General features: G+C 39.8%; 1 protein-coding gene across 1 annotated transcript in view; it reads right to left on the bottom strand.

Moving 5' to 3' along the window:
* Nucleotides 1-10,377: 10,377 nt before the first annotated feature.
* KBTBD3 (kelch repeat and BTB domain containing 3) overlaps nt 10,378-24,381 on the bottom strand; it is a 105,533-nt gene continuing 91,529 nt past the window's right edge. Inside the window, exon 3 of the mRNA XM_044072609.1 lies at nt 10,378-16,194. Within this exon, the coding sequence (XP_043928544.1) occupies nt 14,601-16,194 (1,594 nt within the window). The 3' untranslated portion in view covers nt 10,378-14,600. The remainder of the gene's footprint in view (nt 16,195-24,381) is intronic.

The raw sequence follows: 24,381 nt of genomic DNA, 5'->3' as shown, positions 1-24,381 counted from the left end.
TACCAGCTGACTTCTAGCTTTTGTAAAAGAAGGAGATTCCACCACTGCCAAGGCATAGGGCTGACAATGCTTCAGTTGCTTTTGTTCCACATCCAAAGAACCTCTCTGTCTTAAGAGTCATGGTCCTGCCTCTTTCCCCTTTGGGTGTCTGGTTCACTGGAAGATAAAAGAGATGTCCTGGTATACTTTCCAATGAAGCTGCTTCTTATGCAACTGGCAAAAGAGATGGAAACCTCTTCTTCAGCCCATCTTCTGCAAATACTGCTCTTTTTGCTCCTCTGAAGGGATCAAGAGTGGGAGCTCTAACCAGGTCTAGATACCCCCATTTTCCAAGGGTGGTTACTACCATTCTATGGAATGGGGGGGTAATTTCCCCATCCTCTTTGTCTTGGGCTTTTGCTCCCCAAATCCAGCCTCTATCCTGTTCTTTACAGAGAAGTTTTCAAGACATTTGTTTCCCCTCCTTGGATTAGGGATAGGCTGTATTACTTCATGTCCTTTGGATGTCTCCCTCCCAAAGCATAGGCATTGAACCTGGTGTTTGTTTAGATGAGATTACTCACCTGCAAGTTAATTATTCAGGAGTTACATCTTGAAACCTGGGCTCTAGTGGCTTAGTGTAAACCCGCTCATGAAAGCACTTTCGCCATGCTCGCTCCGCTCCCCGCCCTGCCCCCTATTCCCACCCGCCCCCAGTACTCGTACTTTTATAACCTCAAACCACTCCCCCTACTGTCCACTAACTTCCTGTACCTCACTACCACCCTCTAAGATCAAACAGAATATGACACCACCCAGGAAGCTTATCATACTAACTCTTTTTCCCCTCCTACTTGTCCCTTACCTAGCTACCCTATATGAAACCTGGTCTTACATAAGCTTCCACCACCCAGGCTACCAAACCAACCCCTCACCCATAATTAACAACAGAGGCCATGACTCAACTCCTACTCACCCACCTTGTTAGAACTCGAGCTATGTAATTATCAAACCTACCAATATTAGGCCAAATGATAAACATTACTACAAACTTCTACTCAAAGCCCTCAAATTCATTACCACTCTGAATCACAGACTAGCCACAGATGGTGATATCCACCCCAACCCTGGCCCTTCCCCTCCACTCAATTGTAATTCCACCCTATCCTCCCCCCACTTCTCAATCTAAACTCTAGACCCTTTAACTCTCTTCTGACCTGTCATCTAAACATCAGAAGTGTAAACAATAAGATTCACCACCTACATGCCCTTTTAGCTACTTGTTCCCCAGACCTACTATGTCTCACAGTAACCTGGCTTAAACCAAGTACGAAAGACACACAGATAATCCCACCAGGGTATGATATACTAAGAGCAGACCGAATAACTCGTAAAGGTGGCGGTGTAGCCATACTCTACAAAAATACATTACAAATCTCCCTTGCCTCTCCACAACCCCTCCTAACAAACAATGCCGAAATTCTACTTGTAAAACTTCAACCAAACAAACACAAAAGCATAAATATAGCATGTATTTACATCCCCCCAGGCAACAATAACAACAAAACCTTAGAGGACTTTCTCCACTGGTTAACTCAAACTCACCCCAGGAATCCATAGTGTTAGGTGACTTCAACATCGATTGGAATTCCTTCTCATCTAGCTCCCCATCTAGCAGCATAAATCTACATGGCTTTTCTCAGCTCATATCCACTCCTACCAGACTAGGTAAACCCCAAAACAAAGACAGCATCCTGGACTGGATCCTTACTAATAAAGATCCTGACCAGTACTCAGCAGGTACTCACCCAGAGGACATGAGTGATCACTTACTCACCTATGTTATCAAATTCAAGAAAATCACCCCCTTCTTACAACCATAAAAAATCAGGAATAATAATAAATTCAACGCCTCCATTTTTCAAACTGAACTTAAAGCCCACAACTGGACAATACTCAAGTCTCTTCCTCTTGAAGAGGCAGTTATCTACTTCAACACCACCTTCCTCAAGATTCTAGATTCCCATGCTCCAATACGGTCCATTAGAACTAAAACCAAAACCGCACCATGGCTCTCTAAGGAAACAAAATCCAAAATCCTATCTAGAAACAAGATGTGGGTCACATGGCGTACCTCTAAAGACCCACACTCCCACCAAACCTTCCGGCAACTTAGAAATGAAACTAAAAGAATGATCTTAAATGATAAAAAAACTTCTTCCTCCACCTCCAACACAAACACCTTAATAATCCACAAAAATTCTGGGCAGGCTTAAACAAGCTCCTGCACCCAGGCCAGGCAACCACCCCACTCCAACAACTTGCAAACAACAGTGCCCTGTAAACATTGCTAACACATTCAATAGTTTCTTCACAGAAACTATACAATCCCTGGCCACACAATTCAAACAAACAACCAGCCCACTCCACTACCCATGCCAGCAGAATACTACAACTACATCAGATCATCTATTTACCTTCGATCCAGTACCCATATCCTTTATAACATCTCTTCTTAAAAACTAAAACCCACTAAGCTAGCAGCTGACCTTCTCCCAGCTGAGTTTCTGCAAAAGCAGCTGAGGCCATTTCCTATCCCGTCTCCATAATCATAAACCGTACCTTGTCAGAAGCCTTCATCCCTCCATATGGAAAATGTCCCACATTATTCCTCTCCATAAAGGTGGTAGCTCACTAGAGCTAACCAACTACAGACCTATAGCTATACTCTCACCCTGGCCAAAATTATGGAAAAGTGTGTCCACAAACAACTGATGGAACACCTCACCAAAATAAAATTCTAGCTAACTCCCAACATGGCTTCAGGCCAAATCACAGTACCACATCAGCCCTACTATCCTTTTCTAATACCATCAATAACTTCAGAAACAATAATAAATTATCATCTGCTCTTTTCTTAGACCTCTCCAAGGCCTTTGATATGGTGAACCACATTCAACTCCTCCATACATTAAAAAAACTATCACTCAGCAATTCCACGCTGAAATGGTTCCAATCCTACCTGTCCAATAGGCAACAGGCTGTTCTATGGCAGGACAAATTATCTACATGCCTACCTGTTACACTTGGAGTTCCCCAAGGATCTATTCTTGGCCCTCTTCTCTTCACCATCTTTGTTAATGACCTGCCCACAATCACCCCCCATGCCACATGCATTCAATATGCAGATGATTCGACTATCATCAACACTGCCTCCAACCTGGCAGACCTCACTGCTTCAACCCAAGACACCTTCAACCTAATAGAAAAATGGTTCTCAAGTCGACAACTAGTTCTCAACCCTAACAAAACAAAACTACTTACTTTCTCACCCACTAACAAGACTCTTCCCCCCACCTTCTCTATTACATCGTCCAATGGAATCACTATATCACCAGAAGCTCACACAAAGCTATTAGGTGTTACCATTGATAACTCCCTTAAATTTGACACCCATTTCAATCTTACCATCAAAACCGTCAATAAAAAGCTTGGCTCTCTCTATAAAGTAAAACACTTTCTCACTCCTCACGCTAAAATTACAATTGCCAGCACACACCTACTATCAACTCTTTTCTATGCCTCCCCCTCTTTACAAACCTAAACAAGACAACCCTTAACAAACTTGCTTCTTGTTACAATCACATAGCTAGATTTGCCACAAATTCCACCTTTAGAATGCACCACCGCACTAACTTGAAGCAACTAGGGTGGTTAGAGTTTTCCAGCCAACTCCATTTCAACCAACTCAAAACGGCTCACCAGATACTGTATCACCCAGAGAAAACACCAGCTCTGAAAAACATCATTAACCCCTATATTAACCTGCAATCTTTATGCTCCTCCAATAAGATCTTAGCTCAAACTACCAAAGCCAATAATTCTGCTGGGGATTCTCTATTCTCAAACTTTGTAGGTAAAATGTGGAACTCCCTACCGACCGTGCTCACCTCAGAACCCTCACTCCTACAATTCAAAAAAAAGCTTAAACCCCATCTCAATACTCTCTGGCAATGTCCCTGTTCCAAACCTGATTAACCACTATCATTTACCCTTCTCTTACCTCACTATCCTTAACCGCTTTTTAACAAGGCGCCTCGCCTTTGTAACTGACCTATGTTTTTTTTTATATGCTGCTGTTTTTTTTTTTCCCCATGATGTGATGTATCTTTATATTGTATTTAGAACTCAACTATCTTCCTTTTTTTGCATTAACAATGTTCATATGTCTGTTATGTACTTGGAGCTTTTCTCCCCGGGCCTCCGCTGAAAATGGACATGTATCCAGTCGGACTCTCCCAGTTAACAAATGTAAAATAAAAATAAATAAATAAAAAATGTATGGACATAAAACTTATTTTTGGCTCCAGAGTCATTGCAGGTATTAGTTAATGGAACAAGCCTGTGGTAGTTACAAGTTTCCCCATCTTCAGATTCCTAGGTGGAGAGATTTTCAGCAGGATCCCTCATCTGGAAGTTAGTGAATTAGGATTAGGGCTAACAGCTGTTAACAAGCTGCTTGGTGTATTCCAGGGTTTTATTCCTTCAGCCTATACACTCACAGGATTCTGAGCAAGTCTAAGTCACACAACCAGATTTAGATCAGTACTCTGTGCCAGTTAACAAATAAAAATGAAAATCCCACTAAGCTCCCCAGTAGCAATAAGTCACCCAACCAGATGTAGATCAGTATTCTGTCCTAGTTAAATAAAAATGCAAATCTCTCTGAGCATCCCAGTAGCAATCTTTTGAAATAGGCTTCATCTAGCTGTAGTGATATTTTTGCTCCAGAGCCATGTGAGCATCCATTGTAGACAGGGCATTTTCATTTCCTGTGCTGGCTGCTCCCCCCATTTGAAAACAGCTTTGCCTGGGCATGTCTGCTTGGGAATGGAGGTGATTCAGGTTCATACCTGGACCGTCTTGTTGCTGTACTTATCCCCTTCTTTCAGCATGCAGTATTGAAGCTGGCTCTATCTGCATTTGGCCAAAAATAAATGAGGTTCTGGGTTAAAGTAGAATTTAGGCAAATGTCTGTTGAAACCTAGTTCAGTTCTTCCTCTTATCTCCCTTTTCTTCCCTTGGAGTGTGATACATGCTAGAGAAAGGATAATTCACTTCAGCTGCTTCTGAACCCAATGGACTAGTAGACTGGCCCTAGTCATTTTCCTCTTGGTTTGCCATAGCGTTAACCAGCTGACTATGGCAGGGGAGAAAGTCTCTCTTGACCATCTCTGGTGTGAGTACTTTTCCTTCACTGCAGCTTTGGCTTCCAGACTGGATTCCTGTAAAAGAACTCATTCCTTGAAGGAAATCCTCTAATGGGCCTGTTGGTCAATGACTGTCCATGGTCCCTTTTTAAAACAAAGGGGATTCATTCCCTGGGAATTCATCCCCTGATGTAACATCATGGTTAAGTCTTAGAGGTGGAACACAGCAGCAACCTCTTTGATGGCTTTTCATGGAACCTGTACTTCCTGCTAATGCAAATTCAGTTTAGGACTGAGGTACGTCCCTACTTGGGAATCTCCATCCTTGTGCTTCTTTCCCTGAACTCTTTGACTTGCTCAGGATCCCTGCTACCCCCCCCCCCCCCCCAACACACACAGTTTTTTTTTTTTTTTTAGATTTCTGGACCAGGACCTTCACTTCAGGTTTTGCTTGTTTCAAGTACTGTCCTGCATGAAGAAAAGGAACATGCTAGGAGATCTTCAGCTTGTGCTAAAGTGGGAAACATTTTCTTTAGAGGCAATTAGGTACCTTGTACATCCTTCGGCTTCAACATCCAGGATGCCACAGATACCTGCATCTTATCCCTGTCTCCACAAAGGGGACAGGGTAAGTCCTACCCTTGATCTTGGGCTTGGGTGGAAGCAGAATGATGACTTAGCCTCAATGTGTTACACAGCCTTCTCAGTGAGTTTGGCTTTCTTCTTTTCACAAAGATCATTCCCATTTGGGAATCCTGAAATTCTGATTTGGCAGGCATACATGTCTGTCTTCCTTAAGGTTTCTGGGCTCTATTGTATGGGGATTCTTCCTTGAATATTTTTTTTTCATTCCAAAAGGCTAAATACCCACCAAATGTCCTGGTTCTCCATGTCTTAATTAGAACACATTTGTGTCCTCACACCCCATGGGAGTTATACTCACTCTCTTTTCCACGTCTCCTAGAAGGGCATTTCATCCATGTACAAGCCCTTTTCTGAATTATTTACAGGGGATGATAATAAAGGTGCACCTTATTTGTCAGTGTGGTGCTGCCTTTGGGAATGAGGAGATGTTTATATCCCTCTTCTCTTGATGGAGAATGAAACTGAGTTCTCTTTATCAACAGACTTCTGCCTGTCAAACTATGCTGTGCTTTAATCCTCTTCTCTTTAGGATTGCTGCATTCACTGCTTCCTACTTCTGCTCTTGGTGGGCTGAATGCTGTGACCATTTGTGTCTGCAACACTTCTTTCTCAAGGCAACCTCCCAGGTCTATGACCATGGAGTTGGGCTTCCAGTTAAGTGGTTTCCCCAATACCCAGCCTTTTTGCTTGTGTTGGAATGATCCTGTCTCCTGGATACCTTATTGCTTTGGATGTATCCTAACAATATGATTTGTCAAGAAGGATCCTCAGTATTAGAAATCAGAAATGTGTTCAAGTTGATGTAGAAAGAGGACATCCTTCATGATTCAAGAATATCCCCACTATCCCTCTGCAAATTAGTAGTCCCTCCAACTGGCCTTTACTGCTGGATTTTTCTATAGTAAGGCAGTAAACATTAATTTTGAATATCCCTTGCTAATAATGAAATGCCAAATTTTCATTGTCGTTCTTGATTTGTAGGTGGGTGCTCACTAGTGTCAAGGAGGTCAAACTTATGGATATAGGGGATGAGTATGTTTATGTGAATCACAAGATGATTTGCCAGGGGTAGAACTTTGGGAAAAATATGGCAAAGATTTATTAGTAGAAAAAAAGAGTAATTCAATCTTAATTGCATTAGACAGGGTCTTAGGAACACTGGAACATAAGATGTTACTAGGCAAGCAGTACTTACAACCATAAAATGCCAAGCTCTTCTACACCCTTTAAGAACAAATGCACTACTAATGCTCCCCTCCTTTATCTAATTGAGCCATATAAGGTAGTCCCTGGGGCAAATTTGTGGCAATCCATCTATTCATCTAAGTTGGATTTGTAGGTGGGCATAGTATTGCAGTGCTTGCTATACAGAAAAAAACTGCTTCAACAGTGGGGAATGTGCTGGATTATAGGACTCTCTCTAGTGCATTTTGTTCATTTTTTTGGTGCAAATTAAGGTCTCCTGTACAGGTGTTTGAGAGGTCAATGGCTCTGCTAAAGTGTAAGTGGTCAAGCAGGGATGATTTCTGTATGGCTTGGAAGGCTAGGCATAGGTCACATGGAGGAGAAAGTAGACCATAGGATGCAAGGCTAACTGAGCTAATTTATCTGAGTAGCTGAAGCACCCAAGACTCTTGATTTGATTATTTAGAATTCTCTGTGATCTTTCTAGTTCGGTAATGTGCTTTGATACATATTGAAGGAAGCATTATATTCAATAACAGGATTAACAAGGAGAAGTACAGTGGAATAATAACATATTTAGAACTAGAAAATGTTCCCTTGGATATCAGTTGGGTCAGACAGAAACATTTCTCAACTATGAAAACAATACCTGCATGTGTGTGGAGGTAAGTCTTGCTTCCTAAACTTGGGAAAAACATACAGTAGTCATAAGAGAGTGAGTTACCCACAAATGTGCTGAGCTCTCTTATAGCAGTGTCAGTCCATAGAAGGTATTGTTTCCACTACAGAATGCGTGAAGGCCTTGCCTGCTTGCCAAGCAGTACAATGTTGCATTTTTAGCATCTATTTTGAGTCCATTTTCTGAACATCTGGTGCATGGCGTGCATATTTTTTCTGTTGGACAAATTTGGGTCAGTAGGAGACTGAATAGAATAACAGCCACATTTGCATTTGTCAGCAAACTTGGATAACCACATACCTGGGGTACTGGCCTGAATTTCAGCAAAACAGATGCCAAGAAGGAGCAGACTTAGCACAGCAATCTGTAGGGCAACATGGTTACAGTATTATATTCGGTTAGAATGTCCACAACTTTCATGATTTGGATTCCATCTGATAACATATTTGCAACTCAATGGATGATGTAAGGGTTTATATTGAGTTTCACATGTTTGTCTATATACCAGCATGAGCTGGTATCAAAAGTCTTGATAAAATTAAGGTGAGCGGTATGGACTGGCAGGCCATTATTCACTGCATCAGTGACATTTTTGAAGCCATGTAACAGGTTTAGGAAGCAAGACCTACCCCACACACGCATTCAAATTGTTTGGGTGAAGGTGCTTATCTGCATGCACAAGTCTGGATACATTTCATTACACAATTTTCCACATATTGCTGACAGTGATGGTTCTATAGTTACCAGGGTTTGAAGAACAGAAGCTTTTACACAAGGTTATTACAATATCAGTTCTCCAAGCTTCTGTGGCTTCTGGAACAAATCTAGTCGCTAAACTAATTTGGAAAAGACTGAAAAGAGTTCAGATAGTTTATATTAAGCATTGATGATGATAAATCCCAGTCTCTTTTCAGGTCTTATGCAGGTATTATTTTCAACTCTGCATACACGCTCTAGAATTTGTTCTATACTTCTTCTTCTTCATAGATAAACTGATGTTTGATGCTTACTAATGTAAGTTTTTAACTACGGCACTTTTATACCTGGAAGATAATGTACAAATGCTGCAAAAAGTTCAGTGATTAGGACCGTTTGTACATTGTGATTATCATGTGCGATTGTCTTGCATTCAGTGAGATGCTGCATTATCCATAATTCCAATCTATGTACTCACCCTTGGAAATACCTCTATAAAATAGCTTTTCCATCACTTCTGAACCACTTTAGAGATTATCCACAGTAAAGGTCTGGTGGCATTTAAAACACCATTTATCTCAGACTTAAAAAAACTGAGTCACAAAGTATAAACGGTTGTTAATAATTTTATAAATGAACAAAGTTTTTTTGTTTTTTTCACAAACTGTTTCCCCTCATTTGCATTATATTCATCAAATTTACAACCCAAGGTAGCTTAATAATCCTTGTGCTGAGAACTGCTAGGACAATCATCAACTATCAAGTCTTTATGCCTTCTAGCAGTGAACACTGTCTGAAGGTTGCCTGGGACTCTAAAAAGGTGAAAAATGTAATGTCAGTCGGTGTACCTCAGTACAAAGGCGAAGAAAGGACTGTAAGTGAAGACTCTAGCTCTAACTGGGTAAAAAAAAAAAAAAAAACAGAAAATAGTGAATTTGTGAGAAAATGATGAGTACTTCAAGTTAGTACATGTTATATACAGTGGGTTATAAACATGATTTTGATGGGGCACATTTCTTAACAGAATGTGTAGTTTATTATAGTGAGCTGAAACAACTAACTTCCATCAGATACTGACTCCTGGTGTGACTAGATGCTTTTTAGATTAACTTACCAAAAGGTGTTTTCTCCTTGTTCTTATGTAATAAATGTCTATAGACTGATAAAATAGTTATAGATTATTCCGCATGTTAAGAAAAATGCAAATGGTAAAGAAAAACAGGTCATCAATGGCTGTAGATTATACAGCAGATAGATTGACCCAGTTCTTTTTTCTCACAGCTTTTCAAACCAAAATGGACTGTGGCTGTACACATTTCTGAAACAGTACATTTGATGAGAATTGCAGTTCATAAGTTTTCAGCTGTCACAATCATGCCATACAAAATCAGACAGCACTGAGATCGCTGTACGGCACTACGGCACTGTAGTAATAAACTACTCTCTTTGCCTGTTAGATGACATAACATTTGTGTTTCTTATACCACTTTTTTGACTTTCTAAAGAGAATCTAAGCTTTTGGCTTTGATAGCTTTACAAGAAAAAAGAAAGTGAAATTAATTGAGCCAATCCAGATACAAATAATGAGTTGCAAGTCAGTGTGACTGACATTTTTAAGAAACATCTGCTAATATAAATAACATAAAAGTTTCAATCTAGTCAAGCAGTACAAATACAAACCTACACTGAAGTAGTTCTGTGAAGGGTATGTGGTCACTTTTCTGTTATCATACCTCTTCATTTTTTAAAATTTCTGAACAAATCCAAAAATCAATACAGGGAGGGCACTTAAAATGTTACAAGAACAAAAGGTTTTGTATCAACACACATTTTCTGACCAATAAGAAATATGAAGCTATCTGGCATTACTGACTGATTGTAATATTCAGTAATATACCAGCAAACCAAACATTTTACGAGGAACAGGGCAAAAATATGAGGCAAAATCAAGGACAATCTGTAAAAAAAGGAACAACTGAGAAGTATGGTTATCGATTTGTTTTATTTAGATTAGTTAAACAATGACACCATATAAGAAAACAAGATGAATCTGATATCTGACACCTTCTACAATAGATAATCATTACGATTTCTTCTGTAATTTCTGGCACTGTATTCATTTCTGTCTCATTCTTATGCTCAGGAGCACGTAAGCCCCCGCCAGCTTATACCACGGCATCACACATTAAATCAGGAGGCAACACCCAGCTCCTGCACTAACATCTTTACTGCCACTCATAGAGTTCAGAAATGGCTCCAAACAGTTCTGCATACTAATACCTAGACAGCTAAAACCTGTAGAGTGTTCCTTTGACTGCCTAACCCTAAGCCAAAATTCATACATGTATCTTTATTGGCTGACAGAGACACATGATATTAAGCACTGCCATAACTGGAAGTGACTTTTTTGACCTTTCCTTATAGATCATTGTGTCTGCCTTACCCTTGTGATCCATTTGTTCCCCTACTGGCTAGATGTAGCCACACTGACAGATGAGGGAAGAGTCAGGCCAAGATGATCCTGAGGTGATTCAGAAGTTTGTTATACCTACTCACAGTCCTGCTGCACACCCAAAGTACCAATGACATCATGTGGGCCAAGTACTAGGCAATCTGGGGGGCAAGTCTCCATTATTATGGCAGGGCTAGAATTCCCCAAGTCTCCACCATAGGCTGCAGCCACGGTCAAAAAACTACATTCACCTCCACAAAATAGATAAGCCAGCAAAACTGATACTCTTTCCTACTCTTCTTCCATACTTTGACAATGATTTAAATTTAACTCACCTACCTAAAGGCACTGAATGTCTACCTCACTTCCCTTAAAATGGCATAATTCTAGGGTGCCAATACAGGACTGGTAGAAGGGCTCCTCATGTAATGAAGATGGTGCCAGAATACTGACAGATGATAAGTAATCAGAGGCTGCAGAACGGCCACACCCTTCTACAGGTGCAGCTATCCCTGAGTTGGTCTTAAGGTGCACGTGTTGCCACCTGCCCTTCTACTAGTGAAGGGTCATGCTTGTGTCAGTCATCTGCAGACCATGAAAATACTGTAAAAGTATACCCCTGGCAACCAATTTAAAAAGTGCATCACTGGTTGTTTGTACCACTCCCCCCGAGGGTTGACTGACCACAGCATACTTGTTCCAGCTTGAAACCATGAAGGAATTAATTGACTCTCCTGGTGGAGATTTCATAATCACATGTAAAATAAAGGACTCCTTTTTTCAGGCTTCTACAGTCCAGCACAGGTTTAGGAGAATCTACTTTGTTATTCCTCACCAGCAGGGTTTACTGAACAGGTCCAAACCTGAGACATTTACCAACTGTTCAGTATGGAAGTGTCATCACAGATGTCTGTGGTAGCCTTAGACAGCATGGCTTGATGCCAAAATTTTGCCATACACTGGTGTCTGTAAACCTCACAAACACATACAGTTCATGTTTCCCTTGATGCTGGAGCCTTGCTGTCAGCCCTCTGGCATTTACCCATTACTCACTGACCCTACGTGTCAAGTGAATGCAGACTGGCTCATCCTGAAGCTATTGGTACAGGAGGTTCTTTCTATTTTCTATGCTCTGAGAATGGGACTTAGAGAATTCAAAGACCTTCAGTTCATGCATAAGGACAATGGATTCTCCTCTCCCTATAATTCATCATGGCAACCTTTTCAATGGGTAGACTCTCAGGCTAATGAAGTCCTCCAGGAGCTGACTGAAATCTCCCTGCCTTCTTCCTTAGTAAGTGTACAATAATGACAAATAGCCAGTGATGATGAAGTAACCACCAATCTTCATTTACCACCTGCTGTGTTTGGAATTGTGGCTTTTCTCCACCAAACTCACCGAAAGTCATCCTGCAGCAAAACCTAATGCAAGTCAAGATGACATGCTTCATTTGCAGGATGGAAAGCCCATCTAAGCCTCTCTCCATATTCATGAGGAAATTAATCACCCAGAAAAGGGGACTCTAGTGTATCTACACCAGGTATAGGCCTTCTTCTGCTGAAAGTTGTGGAATGGGAACTTGTGACAAAAGCCCGTCCTGTTCTGCTAAGACAACCAGTCCCATGGTGTGGCACATGAGTGAACAGGGTAACATATGCTCATACTCATTTTGAAGAGAAATTATGCAATCTGTCAATAAGTAAAATACAAAAACATTACCATAACAGCTACTCTTATCCCAGGGGAAGTAAATGTGCTGGGCTCCTGCAGCTCTGGCTACTATTCTTATAAAGTTAAATATTTAGGAATCCTATTTCAATTTTTTTGGGAATGGGATAATCCAGGGAGCAATCTTTTTGCCACATCACAGAATATTATCCTCTTCTTGTTCTGCTCAATTTAACATGACAAGGAGTTGATGGTGGATGTATTCACTCTCCACTGGCAAAGATGATTAATGTTCACTTTCCCCCCCAATTCCCACTGATTTTACACCTTATCATAAAATTCACACAAGAGAGACCAATGCTTATTGTCACTGCCCACTACCAGTGGATACTAGCATGGTTTCAGAATCTCTCAAGTCTTTAGCAGTTCAGACAGCTAACCCACTTAACACAGAAGAATTCCACTCAGAAAAGGCAATGGCTGGTTCCACATCAAAGCACTGCATCCCATTTAGACTCCCTGCTTTCTCCAGACTTCACAGCAGGAGTCTAAGAGGTGACGGATGCATCATAAAGCTTTCCATCATTCAGCTGCATTCTGCCACCAGAAAAAGACTGTACATTTGCGTAGATTGCCACACTGAACCTATTCTGTCTCAGTAATTTACAGGTGATTGTGACTTACTTTAGACACCTGTATTACTTGGGTTTAGTTACACAGCACTCAAGGTCAAGGTGCACATCTCTGGCATCTATGCTCATCAAGACCTGGGTGGGGGCAGAACTTTGGCCCAGAAATTGGTTAAGTAGTTCCTTAAAGATGTTTTGTACCTTTTCCAATTTTGAAGAAACTTTCCCCTCTATGGGGCTTAAATTTCATAACCAACATACTTTGCTGTCCACTGTATGACCTGGTAAATTTGTGGTTCAGTGATTCATGTTATCTTAGAAGATGCTTTTTCTTTTTTTGCTGATTATCTTTGTTCACAGGATCTCAGAGTTCCTATACTTTACTTGTATGGAATCTGATTTTATTTTTCATAAGGATTAAGTGTCCAATAGATCCATCATCTTTCCTCCTGAAAGTTATACCACAATTGTTCCTAAATGAGACCATTCACCCCCATATTCTTATACAGGAAGAAACCAGAAGTAAGATGGCCCTTCAGATTCTGCACATATGTACTCTTGGCTCAGTTTTTCATAAATTCAGTGAATACATTTAGTCCCCTTTATTCCTGGGAGGAAGAGGCTTGCAGTGTCTGGCAAACTACAAAATGGAAATCACTGTGGCCAAAAGATGCACCACTACAAATGTGCCTGCTTCCACTGCTTCCTTCAAAACTGTCTTCTCTACAGCCATATGTGCCACAGGCACTTGGTCATCAATCCAGACCTTCACCAATCATTAATGTTTGGATCATAGTTACGGGGGGCGGAGGGTGCTTTCTCTGACTTTTCAGAGTTACAGAATTCAGCCTTCTGAGCCCTCAGTTTTTGTTCATCCAATTACTGTAGTATCATGGACGTTCACTTTTTGACAGCCTATGAGTCTTTTTAACTCACCGCAGAAGTCCCCTGAAGTCATATACAACAGATAAATTCTCACCATGTCAGTGGTGCTTACTAACCCCTTCTTACCCCATGTACCTGGAAAGCATCCAGAGGGGGTGTGGATGAATTTTCCTTGAAGCTGGGCATATTTTATACATATGTGTGTATGTATGTTTATTGTATGTTGTGTTTTTCAGCTTCCTGTCTGGGGAACTCTGCACAGTTCATGAACAGAACTCAAACTGAGAGGCAGACAAACTTTTTGTACTCTTTTAGCTTAACACATGATGATATTATTATGTGTCACACTCTAAGTACAGGAAGAAGACCGAAATATGTTGCTGATCTGAGGAATGCAGAAAAAAGAAAGTCCAACAGTTACCCAATTGATAAGGTAAGTGTATCTCTGCTATTTTCCTAACATTCTGAAAACCAATGAATACTCTACAGATTTACAGAATGGCTCAGTACCTGTGATGCAAACAGAGCTGAATAACTGTAAATGTATACATTATATTGCAGTGTATATCGTTTACTGTTTCCATGGGTCTCTGTATCTGTTGAACTGAATCATTTCGCAGTAAAACTCTGTTAAGGCTTCAGGCATTGGTGAGACCTCTTCCCATTCTGATCTGTTGCTGTGGTAAACCTGAACTTCATCTGTGATTTCATCTGGGGCATAGTCCCCTCCTAATATATAAATTTTGTCAGCAATCCCAACAGCTCCTGCATTGAAGCCGGCACACTCAAATGACCCTTCCCCTTTCCAAACACAGGTCTCTGGGCAAAAACTATAGACTTTGTATGTAGAAAGGTCACATATGTACAATGTGTGGTTCACTGGTACAGCTTTAATTAATGTAGCATGAAAGAACTGCCCAAATTCTGCCACAAGTTCTGACCAATGACCACTAATAGAATCATATGCGAAAAAGCAGTCTAGTGATGGATTATAGACATCAGAAATCTCCAACTCAGAACCCAGGACATAAACAATATGTTTACAGGCACAAGCTTCTGGGTAATAAATCCCTCTTGGTAAGGAATTTACTAGTTTCCATTCTTTGGTAATGGGATCGTAAGACTCAACATCCAAGAGGCTTCTAATGTTCCGTCCTCCTCTGGTCTTTCCACCTATTACTAACAACTGATTTAAGATTCTTACTGATGCATGCATTGTTCTTGGGTTTTTCATGTGTGACACTAGAAAAAAATCATTTTTAAGTGGACAATAGCACCAGGTTTCATCACTGGCATCATGATTTGGTTCAGTAATATGCAAACGTACTGCCCTGCAACAGCTCCCTTTACAACCACCAGTCATGAACAACTTTTCTCCAAAACTGGCCAAACTGCACCCTGGTAAGTCACGAATGTTGGTACTGCTTAGCTCTTTCCACCTGTCTGTTTCAATATTATAGCAAAATGTACTATGCAGCTTTTCTTTTTCTTCTGTTTTGTGAACAAGAATATATTTTTCTGTAGTTGAGGGACGTGCATCTGGGAACAAGCCACCTAATTCCTCAAGGCTATGAGCAACTTCAGTCATGGCTTTAAAACAGGTAGTGTTGTTCATCAACAAATTTTCTGACTGAAGAAATTCCTGAAGTGTTTCTACAGGTAACTGATGCAGCCTGGTAAGTTTAAGCAAATTTGGTAAATGCTTTAACCGAGAGTCTATATCATGATTAACCCACTGAAGAATAGTTCTCAATACCACCTCTTCACTGGGGACATTCAGTTCATCTGCTTCAAGACATTTTTCTAACATTCCAATATTCATCTCCAAGAATTCACTAGACTTCAAGAGTAATGAAAAATGTTGCTGTACAAATTGCAAGGCTTGATCATATAAGCGGGCTGATCCATAGCTTTCAGCTATGGATAAGAGCTGCAGACTGTTGGTGAGATCAAGTGTCTTCACAAGGTAATCACTGCAAGCTTTAGAAAGCACTGACACCTGGAGGAAGGATGACAACTGGAAAAGCATCTCTACATTGTCATCATTTATAGCTATTTCTCCAGTGTAAGCAAAATCCAGAAAGGCCTTCACTGCTTTGGGAGACAAGCTGGAAATCATGACACTTCCGTTATCTCTTTCTCGCATGTCCACCTCAAACATTGCTCTGAAAAAGATAATATTCCATTATTAAACATCTACCAGCAATAAAACTTTACAAGTATGTCAGTAGAACATATAGGCTGTGTACCTATTTAAATATTAATAATTATTAATGAGCACTAATGCATTCATTGCAAAGCATGTAAAGACAGGTGGTGCAGTCATGCCAAGGAGGGTAAGAAAATTATTGAAAAGGAAGGTTCTGGTGTGCCAAGGAGGTAGGAACAGATGTGATTGAGGGAACTGTGGAAAGGAATGGCTTCTAGATATGTAAAAAAAGCACTTTAGAGAAGAAGAAATAAGGAATATGGAAAACAGTTGAAGGTGAACAAAATTGGTCAAGGGGAAAACTGGCTATGAGTTAAGTAGACAGTAGGATAGATCAGATGATTAAACGGGGTCATGGTAGTACAAAGTGAGAGATAAAGCAAATGAATCCTGTGGAGAGAGAGGTGAAAGAGTCCAGGGGAAGGGTACACAGATGCCAAGTATCATGGAGGCAGGTGTAGATGATAAGAAATAAAAGCTATATGCTGGAAGAGTTGGAAGAAATGATATTGCAAAACTGTGATGTTAAAAACCTCATGAAGAAAGAGAAGAGGGAGAAGTTGTCATAAATCTAGAGGAACAGCTATGCAATTTCTTATGTTTATTTTTATTTGATTAAAGCATGTGAACCCAAATACTTTACAGAAATAAAAGCAAACAAATTGACAGTAGTACTGAATAACAAATTAATCAATTAATTAATAATGCAGTAAACCTTTCACCTAGTTAATGCAGTAAGTGTTTCTAAAAAGGTAAGATTTGGCAAAGATCCTAAAACAGACTTCAAAATTCATATGTTTAAAGCCATGATGAGTTCCACAGGACAGAAGCAAGATTATGCTCCAGAAATCTCTAAATGTACCCTGACAGGTAATAGTAGCCCTTTCTGCAGTTATGCTAAGAAGGTTTATTGGAGTATAAGACACCAGGAGCTCTTTCAGATGGGCAGGATCCAGGAAATGAAGAACACAATAACTAGGTAATAGAATTTTAAATGAAGACTGTGGTGCCACTGACAATAAATACAAATCCTACACCAGAAAGGATACTTCATGAAAGCAAAATGCGCAATCAGTATCCTGACTGCAGAATTCTAATGGAGTGGGAAATAAGTGAGGTACACTTTATACATTTTATGAAGCCATAGGTAAGGTGCATTACAATTAAGAGAGTCTAAATTACCATTTCTAGGACAGATACACTTAAGGTAATGAGGTTTTAATATTCAGTAACACCATGTTTCCAGGAGCATACCCAAATCATGCACAATGACATGAACATCAACTTATTTCCTTTTTTAATTTTTCCAAGTCTTTTGGGTTTCTAATACCAGGATGGGAATGGACCCCATTCCTAAGTCAAAGTATGATTAAAGTTCATGAAATTAGTATTGTTTCAATCTTTGATGTCAGCCAGGAGTGCTCTTTGCAGTATTCACAATGTGCCCAGTAATGACTCCTTCTGCAATTTGTATGGTGTTACATATATTGGTAACATATCTAAATACGATTGTAGATTCTTTTTTATAAGACCCGTTGCTCCTACTACTATTGGAACTGCCTGGGTATCTTTCTTCCACATTGCTCTCGTTTCTGCCTGCAAATCCTGATATTTTATGAATTTGTATCTCTCTGTATGCAAGATACTGTAATCACTGGGTGTGGTGATGTCAATAATCAATGCTACTTTTGCCTTCTTTTCATGGACCACTACATCCAGTTTTCTAGCATCTATCTTTTGAACTGTTGATAATGGGTGATCCCATGTGATGTAAACCATAATTTTCTATGATGCTATATGGCTCATGTTTCCAGATTTTTCAGACACTTCAATACCATAATGTTTGCACAATCCCCACTGCAACAGTCTTGCCACATTATTATGCCTTTCGGTATACAGTCCTTCTGTCATTAGTATGTCACAACCAGCACTGAGGTGTGCAACTGTTTCCAATTCTATTTTACAAAACCTACATTTGTCTGTTTCTCCCACAAGTTCATTGGACTTTGTAAATGAACGTATATGTAGCCCACTATATTGGACTTCCAATATTAACCTTTCATCTCTTGGTTTGAATTCGCCTCTCCTTAACCATTCCTGCATTTGATCCTGATTAGCATGAGGTTCTTCCAGAAGTTTTCTATACTTGCAACTATATTTATATATTTTGCACATTTCTTGCCTTCTCATCTGGTCCTTTACCTTATATTCTTTCTTTTGTTTTTTTTTGGCACATTCAGTTGCTGCCTGATTTTTATCTACTTCTGGTTTGATTTCCAGTCCTGCTTGACACCAATATGCTTCTGGTAGATTACGCAGAGAAGCCATCTTAGATTTCTTCTTCTTGTGTTTCAAAACTTTTACTACGTTTGTGTCTTGTGAGGTCAGCAGATGTGTGTGCAGTCCCACAATTGCAAATCAATACATGTAATCAATTTCAAGGAGGCCGATCCCTCCTTCGGAACGGTGATTATATAATCTTGGTATGCACTGATTTTTATAAATCATTCGGTGAGCATGAGGCATCCTTCCTGTTTTCCTGTCTAATCTATCCAACATGTTTTGGGGCCAGTCAGTCACTCCAAAACTGTAAGTTAGGATACGAACATCAAATTGGTTTATAGCTTGAATTTTGTTCCTAGACATCAACGCTGTTTACAGGATTAATTTAAGTCTTCTAAAGTATTCCTTACTAAGTTTTATGTGCATTTGTTCATGTTTTATTGTTCATCCTTCATCATTTCCCAAGTATTTATACACTCTCTCTTGCTCAAGTTCTTTTATATCACATTCTTATCCCAAACTGATGTTTTCTTGATGCTACAGTTTTCCTGCTTTAAAGGTTGCTTTTGCACATTTATCAAGACCAAATGGCATTCTTATATCATCTGAAAACATTTTGACAACCTTTCAGTTCCTCACTGATAAGCTATAAAGTTTTAAATCGTTGACAAAGCGAAGATGAGAAGTCTTTACACCTTCTTGTTTTCTAGGAGCCAAATCATAGCCATGGCCTAAGCTGTTAAGTAGACAGCTTAATAAGTTAAGGGCAAGACACAATAGCAACGGTGACAAAGAACCACCCTGGAACATCCCTATTTGAATTTTTATCCCTGGCATAATAATTTGTGCTTTATCATGGCTTAATTGCAAAGTTGTCTGCCAGTGTTTCATGGTCACTGTAATGTAGTCGATCAGTGTAGGGTGTATCTTATACATTTTTAACCACTCTTTTATCCATGGGATACTATCAAATACTTTTTTTATAGTCAATCCATGCCATACTTAGATTCTTTCCCTTTTTATAGTTATTTATTATGATGTTATTTAATAATAAATCTAAAATATGTTCCATAGGACTTTCTTTTATTGCCCTTTTGTTCTATTGCCATAATTGAGTTTTTTTCTAAATGACTATAAACCCTGTCAGCATCATTTCCAGTTTATAGTTTATACATCGTCGGAAGGCAAATTATTGGTCTATAATTTTAGGTGTAGCTTGCAGGTTCACTCTTAAGTAGGAGCACTGTTTTTCCTGTTGTTAGCCAGGTTAGTGGAATAATGGATGGCAGGAAAGAAAAGTGAGGAAAAGGTAATAAATGATACAGGCTAGCCATCTAGTGAATGTTTGGTATTAGGATACTGTATTATGATGGCTGGAACTAGGACTGATACTAGACAGTACACACTAAGCCTTAAATAAGGAGATGAAAAGCAAAAGAGTAAACTAGAATATCATAATTAGGACTGTGTGAACCTGTTAAGTTTAACCTGATGAATACCACCAGGTTAACAAACATGATCTATCCATGCTGGACGGTTCCAGTGCCCTTACTGATTAGTTCCATGATATGTCTTTCCATGGCTTCACATATGAGGCTGGTCAGACTTATGGGACAGCTACTGCCCAGGTTGGTGGCTGTCCCTACCAAGATGAGCAGGGGTAAGACTGCCGCGGTCCTCCATTCACTTGGTACAGAGCCAGTTTGGAGGCTGAGGTTTTATTAGAAGCACAGAAATATCTTGTTTCATACCATTTAGGATGCATCCTGGGATATTGTCAAGACAAATATAAACCAGATTTCTGGCCTTTGAGAGTGCCTCCAGGACTTGGTTCTGTGCGACAGTTGGGGTTGTATGATTTTCTGATATTTTTTTGTGAGACTACTAAGGTGGGGTAAAGTTTGCGATGAATTTGTCAACTTTCTAGGTTTGATAAATCTACAGTTTCTGTACAGGTTGGGCAATTTACAATTAGCTCAGGAAACTACTGTGCATTGCTCTTGAGATGATGGATATAGCTGAAGAAGGCCTTGATATTATCCTTGGTCTGGGTATCTATTTTTTGTCAAATGTGGCTTTGGTAGTTTTAATTCTGTTCTAAGTTGTTTGTTTAATTTGATGATTAGATTTGTTTTTTGCTTGATGTTACACTTTTTATTTTTGGCTATTATTTCTTCCTTTTGAATAAACCTTATTTATGCTATGGAGTCCACAAGAGCTGTTTGTTTTTAAGGTTTGTTCCCTACATGCTTCTTTTGGGTATGGCTGGTTCTATGTAATTGTGTACAAGCTTGTAAAAGTTGGTGGTGTGTGTTTCTGCATAAACAGCAGAGCTTTGTGGAGGATTTCAAGTGAGACAAGGAATCGCTAAGAAGTAGGAAGTTCATTCTGGAGAAGTTTCTAAAAGTACCTGGATCCAAGTGGGACTTTGCTTTTATCTTTATTATGAGGCAGACGCCTTTGTGGTTGGACCTGATGAGTGAGGATGAAGCATGGTTCACCTGTACAAGTAAGAATAAGGTCAAGGATGCTGTTTCCTCTGGGAGGTATTATGACTATATATTTCTATAGTTCCCAGTCTATGGATAGGTAGCTGAAGTCGCCCAGGAATATGTTATTTGGATTATATGACAATCGTTTTTTTATGTAGGTGCTATGACATTTTTGGGTCATAGAGGGCATTCTGTGGCTTGCCAGTATATGGCACATGACTTTGTTGATGATAAGTTGGACATGAAGGATCTCAAGGGCATCATGCCGCTTTATCAGCCTTGATCTAAGCTTTTTCTGGATGAGGACCATGACACCTCCATCTTTCTTCCATTCTTGTGTAGCGGCTGGTCTAAACATATGGAAGGCATTGTAGAAATGCATCGCCGGAATGCTTTCCACCAATTTGAACCATGTCATGGTCACTACATATATGTCTATGGCCTCTAGAGTGAGGAGGAATTGTACAGAGCGGAGTTTTTTGTTTAGGTTCCTAGTACTGATCAGTACTACCTTTAAGTTTTTCCTTAGTTTATTTTACTGCATAGTTAGTTTTATCTAGCTGGCATTGTCTAAAAAGGCACAATGGGGTGGATAATGTTTTAGCCTATATACAAAAGGCCAGAGGGGACAGGAGTATATCATCCCTGATGAAGCAGCGCAGTCTGATGACTATGTTCTCTTAGGCTAACAGATACTGTATTCCTCCTGAATGACAAGAAAAGTTAAACCAATTATTGAAGTTTTTCTTGTATTGAGGTATAATCCTTGGATAAGGCAGAATACCGTCCAGTTTAAGGTGCATACATACCAGACTAACACAAATGGATACCTCCATCATGTCTCTCTTCATACAGACCACGGAGCTGCATCTCAAGTCATTAACACCCACATGCACTATGACAGGACTTGAGTGCCTATATGTCTGGTAAATCCTGGCCCCAAACAAGGAATTGACCGTCACTTTTGCCTTACTCAGCTAGGTGAGTGGTGCTCTGTATATCTCTCTGTGGCGTCACTTATAACTAGAATATTAGGTTGTGTGGATACTTGCCTTACAAGCATAGTATCTGAGACAGTGTGACCCTGCTTACTATTTAAGGTAGTAGGCTTTGCCCATTTTGCAGGCTTGAAATTTTGCTGAGGGTGCTTAATGCCCTTGTTGTGTTTCAGAGCTCTTTGAGGTTTGGGCAGGTTAAGCTTTAAAACCTCAGCATACAAAAGTCTGAGTGCTCTATGTGAGTTGTGGAGAGCTGTGCTATGGGGTGAGCTGATGATGATCCTTGCATCAGTGGTTAACAGTATATAAGCTTCAACCTTGTAATGACATTCAATAAATGCATCTCTTACACAATGCTTTGTGCTGTTTGAGTAGTAGACAGTCATCAGGCAGCATGAGACAATTCTTGAATTGTCGCAAGGTACCCATCCCATTCAGGCTGCCTAAAGAAATTACAGAAGAGTGCTTTTCCACAGTTCTGATTTGCTGAAATTGGGGGGTGCTTATGTTAGGTTGGGAAGTATTTGGTTGGATACAGAGACTGCGGATGGTGATGTCTGTCTGGATAGGAGTCCGAGATGAGTGCTTATAAAGGGGTAATGAATTTTAATATGCAGGGGACAACTACAGTAGTTGCTGCTGCACAGCTGTCTTATCTACTCAACAGAAACTAGAGCCAGTGGAGCTCTGTAACACAGGTCTTGCAGCAAATCACAGTGCTCTCACTACAGTGAGTCTAACCTACATGTCTGTGGTCTTAGTTGGGCTTGAATTTCAAGCAACTGTAGCTACTTCTGAGGGGTCAGGGATACCAGTAACAATAAGTCTGTGGTCCTAACTGGGCTAGAATTTCTAGCTACTGTAGCTATGACTGCGGGGCAGGGAGACCAGTAACAACTGTATGAAACTGAATGCATGGAAGGCAGAAACAATGTAACACAGAAAAGAAACAGGAAGAGCATAAACTTTTGTTTTGAAATAGTAATTGCAGCCTATATAGGCACTATCATGCACAGAATAATGTCTCCTATGTATACTGTAGATGAAAAACAGCTGTAATGCAGCACAGGTTCTGCAGCAAAATCATAATACTCCTACTATTGTGAATCATACTTACAAGACTATGGCACCAGAACAGGCAGAGCTAGGTAAATGCAACAAATTTTAGCTAGAAGGAGGTAAAATCACAAGAAATGGGAAATAAAAACTTATAAAGACTTTACAGAGTACAGATACTGCAGTAAATCACAATACTCTCACTACTGTTAATTATACCACAAGACTATGACACCAGGCCAGGCAAAGTGTGCAAGTAGAGTTACTATTAGCAGTAAAAGGGTAAATATGCAGGAAATCTGAAATGATTGCCTATGAAGATTGTTTGGAACATATATCCTGCAGCAAACTACAATACTCTCACCACTGTGAATTACACTACAAGACTATGACACCAGACCAGGCTGAAATCACAGGCAAATAACTTTTGTTAAATAACAGAATAAAAATGCATGGAATGCTGAAATAAATGTATAGGTAGGTACGTGACTTTATGTGCAACACAAATAGGCAATCCAAAATTGAAATAAATGCTTTTTCTTCCCTTTTAGTGAAAAAAATGCTGTTTTCAATGAAATGTCATAAAATGACCAAAACTACAGGGGAATAGTGAATACTGAACATTTTCTCCTTTAAACTTGTTCTTTCAAAATGGCAAGCCCTCCATACCACCAGAACTTATACAAGCCAACTCTATCACCATACCTCGGGGAAAAGGGAATATTCCAAGAAATTTACATCTTGGACTCGGCATATGCAGATCTGGATTTTGTTCATTTGGTGTCCACATTCTGGGACTCAGAACTGCAAGTTTTGTCAATTGAAATGATTATCATTTTAATCCTCTGCACCAAGCAGCCAGGAAACACAACACTGCCACCAAAGCACCTTTACACCCGTGGAAGTAGCTTGAGAAGCCAAGTTTATTTTTCATCCCCTTGGGATTTTGTGAAAGTCACATATATTTATATTTTACAAACATTACATGAACCTTCATATTATTATGTATTATGTCTCAATGTAAGGCTGTCCATCATGACACTATGCCATGACTGTACCTTCCCTGTCAAAGCAGTAGTTGCATCCATGTGGTCACACTCCATCTATTAATGACATCCTCCATTCTGCCACTCAGTGGCAGCGAGTGCCTGTTACAAGGAATATAACCTATCTGGATATTCCAGGGCACAGCATAATATATCGTAAGGGATGACCCAATAGTAACTTACACTTTGGTCACAAGAGTTTGGCAATAGTACAACATGCCATGTAGGCAAAAGCTACTGCCACTTTTCCATTTTCCCATTTTCCAAT

The sequence above is a fragment of the Protopterus annectens genome, chromosome 5.part0 (genome assembly GCF_019279795.1).
Source record: "Protopterus annectens isolate FY-2018-M chromosome 5.part0, PAN1.0, whole genome shotgun sequence".
NCBI lineage: Eukaryota > Metazoa > Chordata > Ceratodontiformes > Protopteridae > Protopterus > Protopterus annectens.
The sequence above is the reverse complement of the archived record's forward strand: the minus strand, read 5'-3'. Positions and strand labels throughout refer to the sequence as shown.